General features: G+C 51.2%; 1 protein-coding gene across 1 annotated transcript; it reads right to left on the reverse strand.

Moving 5' to 3' along the window:
* Positions 1–1,715: 1,715 nt before the first annotated feature.
* DHRS1 (dehydrogenase/reductase 1) lies at positions 1,716–8,949 on the reverse strand. The gene is made up of 9 exons (XM_008535437.2): positions 8,696–8,949; positions 8,094–8,266; positions 6,409–6,549; positions 6,185–6,264; positions 3,789–3,921; positions 3,321–3,467; positions 2,713–2,782; positions 2,297–2,377; positions 1,716–2,112 (listed from the first exon to the last, which is right to left on the reverse strand). The coding sequence occupies exons 2-9, from the start codon at positions 8,241–8,243 to the stop codon at positions 1,976–1,978; spliced, it is 939 nt and encodes a 312-aa protein (XP_008533659.1). The 5' UTR covers positions 8,244–8,266; positions 8,696–8,949; the 3' UTR covers positions 1,716–1,975.
* Positions 8,950–8,985: the final 36 nt, after the last annotated feature.

An 8,985-nucleotide genomic window follows, 5' to 3' on the forward strand; every position in this document is an offset into this window, starting at 1 on the left:
GAGCCCCAGTGTGCTCACTTCCTTCAGTAATAAGGTCTAGATGACTTCTCAGAACAGGCTGAAATGAAAGTCTTTTTTTTTTTTTGAGGAGGATTAGCCCTAAGCTAACTACGGCCAATCTTCCTCTTTTTGCTGAGGAAGACTGGCCCTGAGCTAACATCCATGCCCATCTTCCTCTACTTTATACTTGGGATGCCTACCACAGCATGGCTTTTTGCCAAGCGGTGCCATGTCCTCACCTGGGATCCGAACCGGCGAACCCCGGGCCACCAAGAAGCGGAACATGTAAACTTAACCACTGTGCCACCAGCAGGCCCCTGAAATGAAAGTCCTTTGTGGCCTGTGGCCTGGTTTGTCTTGTTCTCTGCCCTCCCAAAACCAGGAATGGTGCCTGCTGCAGAGCATGCTCTTAAATTTCTGTGGAGAGAAGCAACTGACAATTTCAATGGCTACATATTGCTTGGTGCTTCATATATGTTACTTCATTCAATTTTCAAAGTGGTGGAGTCAGGATTTATATGCAGATTTGTATGGCTTTGAAGCCCACGTTCTTCCCATAATACCTTGTGGCCTTTAGGAGAAAAGGCCACCATGCAAGGATTTGTTCCAGTGATGTCTTCTAATGATGGCCGTGGAAGGCTGGAGGAGATCCTGTGGTCCTCTCCTTCGTCTAGCAGATGGGCAACTGCCTCTGCCCCTCACCAACCTCAGGGAGTGAGAGGAGTTGAATTAGGCTGGTGAGTGGAGGGGGCGAGAGGGCAGAAACCTGCTCACTGTGATCTAAATGGGAGTGCCCTGGCAGACGGTGGCCTTCAAGTGCACAGTCCCAGTAACGTGCTGGTAAGCCATCTCTCTAAAAAAAAAAAAGCCCTGATAGGCAGCTTTTATTGATTTCTGTGGTATATATACTCTCACTATGACTGATTTCAAGCATTCAACAGGAAGTCAGTGACTCATAGTTGGAAGAGATGAGCATCATCAGGCCCCACAGGCCAGTGACCTGTCCAGCACACCCCTGAAACAGTAACGGGGGGCTGTCCCCAGAAAGCCACAGGAAGATCACAGCTTCTGCAGATGCTCTGGGCAGCCTGGGGGAGGCCGAGCTCTCTCCCTGCCTTTTCTGAAGACTGGAAATGATCTCTGCCCCTGATTCTCAGCAGCCATCCCCTGACCTCGATGGCCATCTAGGCTGCCGGCAGGCAAGCCCGCCCTAAAGAGCACTTGCCATCAGTTCTTCAGAGACCAATTCAGGACCTGAAAGGAGGGAGGAGAGAGTGTCGGTGCCATTAGTTATTCCTCTGCCCTCACTTGGATTCGGGCAGTACTTTCCACCCAAATTCCAGGAAATCATAAACACCATACCCTCCCTGGATCGGGCTCACCTGGAGATCAGGCCCAGCTGGAAGGCAGCAGGCATCCCAGAAGCCAGGGTGGAATGAGGGGGCGGGAAAGCAGCGTGAGCCTGGGGCGTGCCCGCTTCTGGTGTGGAGGGACCCAGCTTCCCAGCTGGCACCTAGGAAACTGGCCTCGCTGTGAGGGGCAGGTGCCCTGAGATGGGCAGCTCTCCAGGGAAGAGCAGGAACAGCTCTGGAGGAAAGGGGCCTTGTCCTGGGGATGGAGCTCCGAAAGAAGAACCTAAACATTTTGCTATCTTTGAGTCTTTCTCTCAAGTACCTAACACTTTGCTAAGCACAGAATCAGCACTCAAAAACATGTTGAAGAAGAAATAAGACCTTTATTAGTCCCCAGAGAATTTTTCAATACTAAGGCAAAAAGTAAACTGTAGGAGCAAGGAAGACCAAGAAACACAGATGAACCTTTAAGGGCCTCAAGGCTCCCCCAGGACACAGAGGGGCCTTCTCTTCCTATCACGGGCATGTGGCAGGCAGGAAAGCCGCCACGTTCCACTGAGACAGGCCCAACCACCCAGCCTGAATGAGAAGACGAGCAGAGTTGTGACGTCAGGCCAGGAGGTTTAGAACTTGCTGGTGTAGAGGGTCAAAATCCACTTGGGCACACGGAGAAAGCTGGGCAAGAAGGAGGCCAGCCAGCCCAGGCTGGAGACACGGGTGAGAACGGAGCTCAAAGAGAAATAGTCATCAACGGGGCGGCCTGGGGACAACAGGAAGAGGAGGAGGATTAGACCCCATTTCCCCCCCATCCAACACCCCTCACTTTGGCTGAAGAGACAGAGTTGGGCGTGAGGGAGGAAGGAGCAGGGAGAGAGTGAGGGAGAAGGAACGAGCAGAGAACAGAAGGAAGAGAGGTCCAGGCTGCTGCCAGGCTGAGCTCTTACCATCCACGTCCCGAAGGCCATAGCGTCGAGCAAGGTCACAGGACGGCAGGACCTTCCCACTCAGGCTCAGGATATTGGGGTCTGTGGGCACAGAGACAGCTGAGACGGCAGGGCAGTGGTGCAGGGTGACAAGCTTTGGGCCCAAGGGGACAGGGAACCACTGACACACCACAGGAGCCCTGAATTGTTTCTCTCTGTTCCTAAGAAGGCTCCTGGGCCTCTGGCTCCTGGTCACACCTGTTTCTAAGACTCTCAAACCTCAAACAGGGCATTTGAATCCTTTGGGTCTCCAGAAGCGAGAGAAAAGAAGGGTGTATTCCTCAACCACCTCTGGAGCCAGGACCCAGAACCGGCTGCCACCACCATGCAGACCCTCCATGCCCTCTCTCGTCCCCAGCTGTCCCCAGCCTCTTCACCTGTTGCCAAAGCTACCACACATTTGCCACTCATTTCTGTGGTCTCTGCGGATGAGAAGCGATTTCTGACCTGAAACACAGGGGCAGAGACGTGAAGGTTAATCTCCAAGAGCACAGCCCAAGTCTCTCCCCTGCTTTCAGTTTCTGTTCCACGAGAGACACCCTCACCGCTGCCCCCGTGGGACTTAGCAAAACGCTGGAGTCACTCCTCCCCACATCCAGGTGAGCCCTGCAGCCCAGCACCAGGACCCACTGCTTTTCCTATGAGAAGGGACCTGGGGAGGCCAAATATATCTGGACCTTCTAGGTTCGTTCAGTGTAGGGGTGAAGAGTATGGGCTTTGAAGCCAGACAGCCTTTCCTCTTATGGCATATGTGACCTTGACCAAGTTTCTTAACCTCTCTGGGTCTCGGTTTTGCCATCTATAAAATGGTGATAGCATCTCCCCTACAGGATTAAAGGACATAACGTGTGACCAGTGCTCAGCTGTGTGCCTGCCACTGTAAGCACCAGGTATTTCCTCTCTGATCTTGTTACTGTCCTGTCTTTGAGGATGGTGAGGCTGACTCCCCTGCATCCTCTGCCTCCCTTGCCCTCCCCTTGCCAACCAGATTAAACAGGGAATCCTCAGTGTTGTCATCCTTCATCAAGTGATCCTTCAGCAGTTCCGTCTGCACCAACCCTGGCCACAGAGACACGTAGCTGACCCCGTGGCACCGCAGCTCCTGGGCACAGTCAGCAGCGAGCCTGTCACACTGTAGAGGGACAGAAGGCAGGGTGAGAGCCAGGGTACCAGGCCAGTCACCTTCTTCCCCTGCCCTCCCTGCTTCCGCTGAGGATGCCCCAACCCCCTGCCCTTCCCAAGAGCCCTGTCCAGCTGTGCACCTTCCCCAGGGCACCGCCACTCTGGCTGGCTGAGAGGAGCCCAAGAAAAGGAACTGTCCATGGAGGGGCAGTGGGAGAGGTAAGGGCCAGCCGTCGGCCTTACCACTCTGACCACTGGGGATTGGACCTCCTGAGCTGTGGGTACCGTCACTGTCCTATACCTCCCCAACCCCGTGGCACTGGGTCCTCACCGCAGCTTTGCCCACACCATAGGAAACATTGAAGAGATACTGCAGCCCCCCAGCTGAGGAGATGACCACGATGAGCCCTCGGCCAGCTGGTACCATCAGCCGCGCCCCATACACCGAGCACAAGTAGTGGCCTCTAGAAGGTGGGGCAAAGAAGGAGAAGGAATGGACCGTGTTCAGGGCTGGCCTGGGTGCTGTAGCCCTGGTGGCTTCCTCTGCCCCTAGCGGCTGTAGCAGCTGGGAGGCCCCGTGGGGTAGCCGCAGACCTGGCAAATTAAGGGATGGAGGCCACATTCTGGGAGGAACAAGGGTAAAATTAACTGTTGAAGGATGAGAAACAGCAGTCTTTAGAAGATGTAATGGAATAAAAAAGCTCTTCCATAATAGCAATAACAAACCTAAAATAGCTCAGGGGGCAAACATAGAAATATATAGGATCTACATGGGAAAACTATAAAATTCTGTCTGATATAAAAGAACAAGTACACACACAATCTGTTCAAAGAAGAATCAACATGTAAAACATCAGCTCTACTTAAATTAATCCATAGATTCAGTCAATTTGAGATATATCTCAAGAAGACTTTTGGAGGAATTGACAAAATAATCTAAAGCTCAATGAGAATAAACATGTGAGGGGCTGGCCCGGTGGCATAGTGTTTAAGTTTGTGTGCTCCATTTTGGCAGCCTGGGGTTCTCTGGTTTGGATCCTAGGCATGGACCTACTCAGCGCTCATCAAGCCATGCTGTTAGGGGGTCCCACATACAAAACAGAGGAAGATTGGCACAGATGTTAGCTCAGCGACAATCTTCCTCAAGTAAAAAGAGGAAGATTGGCAACAGATGTTAGCTCAGGGCCAATCTTCCTCACCAAAAAAAAAAAAAAAAAAGAAAAGAAAAGAAAAGAAAAGAAAAAGAAAAACAAAACCCAAAGAACTAGAAATGGGCAATGCCACATTCCTTAACCTGCAAACAGGTACCTTCCACATCCTTATCTCTTCCTGGTAAGGGTTTTGAGCCTACAAGGCAGAGGCCCAGACCCTGGCCCAAGTCCTGGTGAATTCTCCAAGGTAAAGGCCAGTTTGTGAGCCTCTTGGAAGCCCACCGACACTTCCTCTTACCTTCCGCACACAGGTTCACATATACACTTACTGTGCCTTCCCTCTGTGTTACCTTAGGCTGGGCTTTCCTTTTGAAACTATAACTCTCTCTACTGATTTTCATTTGGAGGGTCCTGTTTCTCATGCAAAGGAAATTTTTTCTGGTTACCAAGTATGTGTGTATTTTTACCAAAAAAATTATGGACAAATGTGAAGACCAGTATAATCCTATTCCCCTCATTACCACTCCTTCCTCCCTTGACTGAGATATAGCTACTATTAACAGCCTAGTATATAGTCTGTCAGGTTTTTTCACATAAATATTTCTTGGGTTTTTGTTTGTTTGTTTGTTTTTTGTTTTCACTGGGAAAGATTTGCCCTGAGCTAACATCTGTTGCCAATCTTCCTCTTTTTTTTTTTTTTCACTTTTCTTTTTAAACACCATGCCACCAGGCTGGCCACTGGGTTTTCTTTTCTTGCCTCTGGGCTGACCATTGCCCTCTGTCCTCATTCTCTTTCTTCCACTTTGGAAATCACAATTGCTTTCTAATCCTGCTTCCTTGGGATTGCCACTAGAGTACCAGATTTGAAGTCGTGGGTGGTCTTAAACACTGTAGTCAAAGATTTACAGATAATCTCTTGGTTACTCCCACAGGTGGCTGATCATATCAAGAGTGTAGTTTCTGAGAGGGTACCACTCAGGGTACCACTGTTCCAAAAATAATAAACAGAGACAAAACTGATGTATATCATGCTGGGTGAACTCAGGCTGTGTTTCACCTCCTGTGCCAGAGGTCTGTGTAACCCCATGACAGCTCTGCCCTCCCAGTGCTGTCCTGGGAGTGCCCTTGTCTGTGGGTCTGGAGTGAGGATGTGGAGGCCAAGATGGCCGGCACCCATTCTTTCTTAGTGACCTTCTCTCGATCTAAAACAACACAATTTTTTCCTCTAACCATTTTTGAAAATACCCACTGTGGGTGGTGTGCATTACTGAGGGAGGCAGCTCCCTTCTGGGTTATGCATTGGGAAAGGCAGAAAGCGAGGCAAGAGAAAGCCCCAAGGCAGGTTCAGATGAAAATTACTGATGGAAACAAGGCAAAAGGTGATGTTCCCAGGTACAGCCTCACCTGGATGGAACTTCTCCAGAGGTAACTGAGACAGATGGGACAGGAGAGAAGAAAGAGCAGGGGGAGGGCAGAGGGAAACGCAGAGGGTGTACGGGGAAAGGCCTGTGCCCTCGGCCTGCTGAGTGAGTGAGGGAAGCCCAGGCCCTTGCAGCAGGGCATGGAGAACACCCACCTGAGTCCCACGTTGTTCATATCATCCCACAGGGAGGCGGGGCTTTCCCAGAATGGCTTCTTAGCATTGGTCAGGATTGCCTGGAAGGCATAGGAAGGGTGATGAATTGGATGATCTGAAGGCAGGAAGGTATGAGGGGCTGGATAATGGAAGGGACAATGAGGACTCAGGGGTCAGAGGGGGAGGTCAGGAGTGTGGAGTTTGGATCAAGTTCAAAGGGCTACCTGGACTCCAGCATAGGCATTGTTGACCAGCACGTCCAGACGGCCCTGTTCCTCATTCACTTGCTCAAATAGGCTTTGCACTTGACTCTCCTGGCTTGAATCACACACCACCGGCACACAGCGGCCCCCTCGGGATTGCGCCTGGAGGGGGACAGAGGGGATATGAGCTCACGGTAGCGCATGAGTGTGAGACAAAATTCAGCTCCCCTTAACTCCCAGCTTGGGAGCTGAGAAGCCAGTCATAGGAATCAGAGCCAATAGCTGAGGGAACATGGTGGGCAATACTGCCCTCTGGTGTCTGTTTGAGGAGTTTCAGGAATGCTAGGTCCTCCCATTATAGAGCAAAGTGGATTGGGATCCCGGGTTTAAAATCTACAGACATTTACTGGGGCCAACCATGTGCAAAGCATTGCACTCTGCATGTGGAAGGTAAGGGACAGACAAGGCATGGAGGCTGCTCTTGAGAAATGAGCGTCTGTCTTTTTTTCATCCTTGGTCATTCCCATCTTGCATGCCCTTAGCTCCCACCTTCACCACTCACATAGAACCCCTACTCAATCCCAGCCCTCTTACCCTCACTCCACCAACACCCCTGCCTGGTAAGTGGGAAATCAAAGCTCTCAGGCACGATCTACTTCTACTTCCCGTTCTGCCTCACCGTCTACAAATGTGCCCCTATCCTCTAACTTCAGAGGAAGAATACCTTATTCAAGAACTATTGTCCAGATCCAGGCTCTGGGTCCCACCCTTTGACCTCCTTACCTCCTAACTGCTCACCTGACCTCCAGTCTTTCTGCCTTAACTTAATTCTTCATACTCCAGACAGTATGAACTACCTAAAACATAAATCTGTTCAAAATCTTCCAACGGGATCACCATCTCTTAGAGAAAAAGGCCAAAGTTCTCTACTGGCTTCTTCCAATACCCATTGTGTCCTCTCTGCAGACTCTCGCCTACCACTCCGTCCTTGTACCTTTATGCTCTGGCATTATTTCTCACAATATCCACACTCTTTCACCATCGTCCCTCTGCTCGTGTAGCTCCCTTTGCTGGAATGGTTTTCTTAACTTCCTTCACCTAACTCTTACCTTTCAAGACTCAGTTCAAGAACCATTTCCTCCAGAATGCTTTCCCTAACCACTCCCCCATTTTCTCTCGATACCCACTGGTGCTCCCAGAACATTCTGCGCCTATCTCCCTCTTATCACTTACTTCATTCGCATTACATTGAAATGATCCATTTCTGCCTCTGACTTCCTGCTAGCCTCTATCTTTTAAAAGCAGAATTATATATTATTAATCTTGCTAACCCCAGTGCTTCATGCAGTACCTAGCAAACCAAATGTACCCAAATATTTATGTAACTGATATCCAGCAGAAAAGTCAAATAAAAACGTACAGTTCAATAAAGTCTTGCCTAAAATAGGGAAAAGCACAGGTCCACAACTCTTTAGTTGCAATTCCAAAATCCCTAACACAGAGCTAACACAGAGTTTTTTCATAAAACTCACTTGGTGGCTAAATTTGACCTGATCTGAAGTTGTTTATGGGGTTTATTTACCCAATTTGAGTTAATAGTCATGTTGGGTTGAGTATTATTGTTTCAGGTAACCGATTAGGAGTGGTTAATGGGACAGGCTCCCTCAGGTGGTTTCTGCCCCTGTGGTTCTAGGGGAAGCACTCACCTCCTGAGCAGTGACCTGCAGCGTGTCCAGATGACGGCCAGTGATGTACACTGTGGCACCAGCTTGGCAGAGCTGCAAGGCGATGCCGCGGCCGATACCCCTGGAAGCCCCAGTCACCACGCACACTTGGCCCTTCATGGGAGCTGCCATGACTCACAAGCAAAGAGGGAAATCTGTGGAAGCAAAGACTTGCTCTGAAGGAAGGCTGCAGATTGTCTATTCTATGGGGAGGGGACCCCGAAAGTGGTAGGAGGGGGGGCCAAGGTTGGGATCCTTTGAGGGGAGAGAGGTTTCAGAGGGGGACAGCGGAGTGCAGGCCACAGGGCAAAGTTGGCTGTCTCTTTCGGGAGGCCCAGGAGTGAAGAACGGGGCTGGGTGGCGCTGTCCAGGGCACCTACTGGGACTCTGAGTAGGGCTGACTAGGGGGGAGCTCCGTGCGGCGTCCTTCATGGCGCATCCGCACAAAGTCTTGGGCCATCTGGAGCTCTCGCCCAACCCCGGCCCAGTCAGGCGGAGCCCGGAGGAGGGGCTTCTGGATCGGAGGTGTGCACGCAGCCCAGGGACCCTGGACCTTAAGTGGGGAGAAGTCCCACTCCTCCTACCTGCCAACTTTGCTGCTTCTGGACTTCCTTTGCTGCCTGGGGAGTCCTCGCGCCGCCTCTCTCGTAAGGTTCTCGGAATCGAGAATTTAGATCCTCCCGCCGGGGGGGTGGTGAGGTGACTACGACGCGGTTAGAGTCCGAGGCTGGCGTGGAAATCCGTATACTGCCCGAGGTTCAGCGGGCAACGTGGAGATCAGGATCAAAGAGCGCATCAGCGGCTCCGGGATACTTCTGGGCGGGGCCAGGACAGGCGCATGGAGGCGGGGCGGTCTGGAGACACACCCCCTCCG

Source organism: Equus przewalskii, chromosome 1 (genome assembly GCF_037783145.1).
Source record: "Equus przewalskii isolate Varuska chromosome 1, EquPr2, whole genome shotgun sequence".
NCBI lineage: Eukaryota > Metazoa > Chordata > Mammalia > Perissodactyla > Equidae > Equus > Equus przewalskii.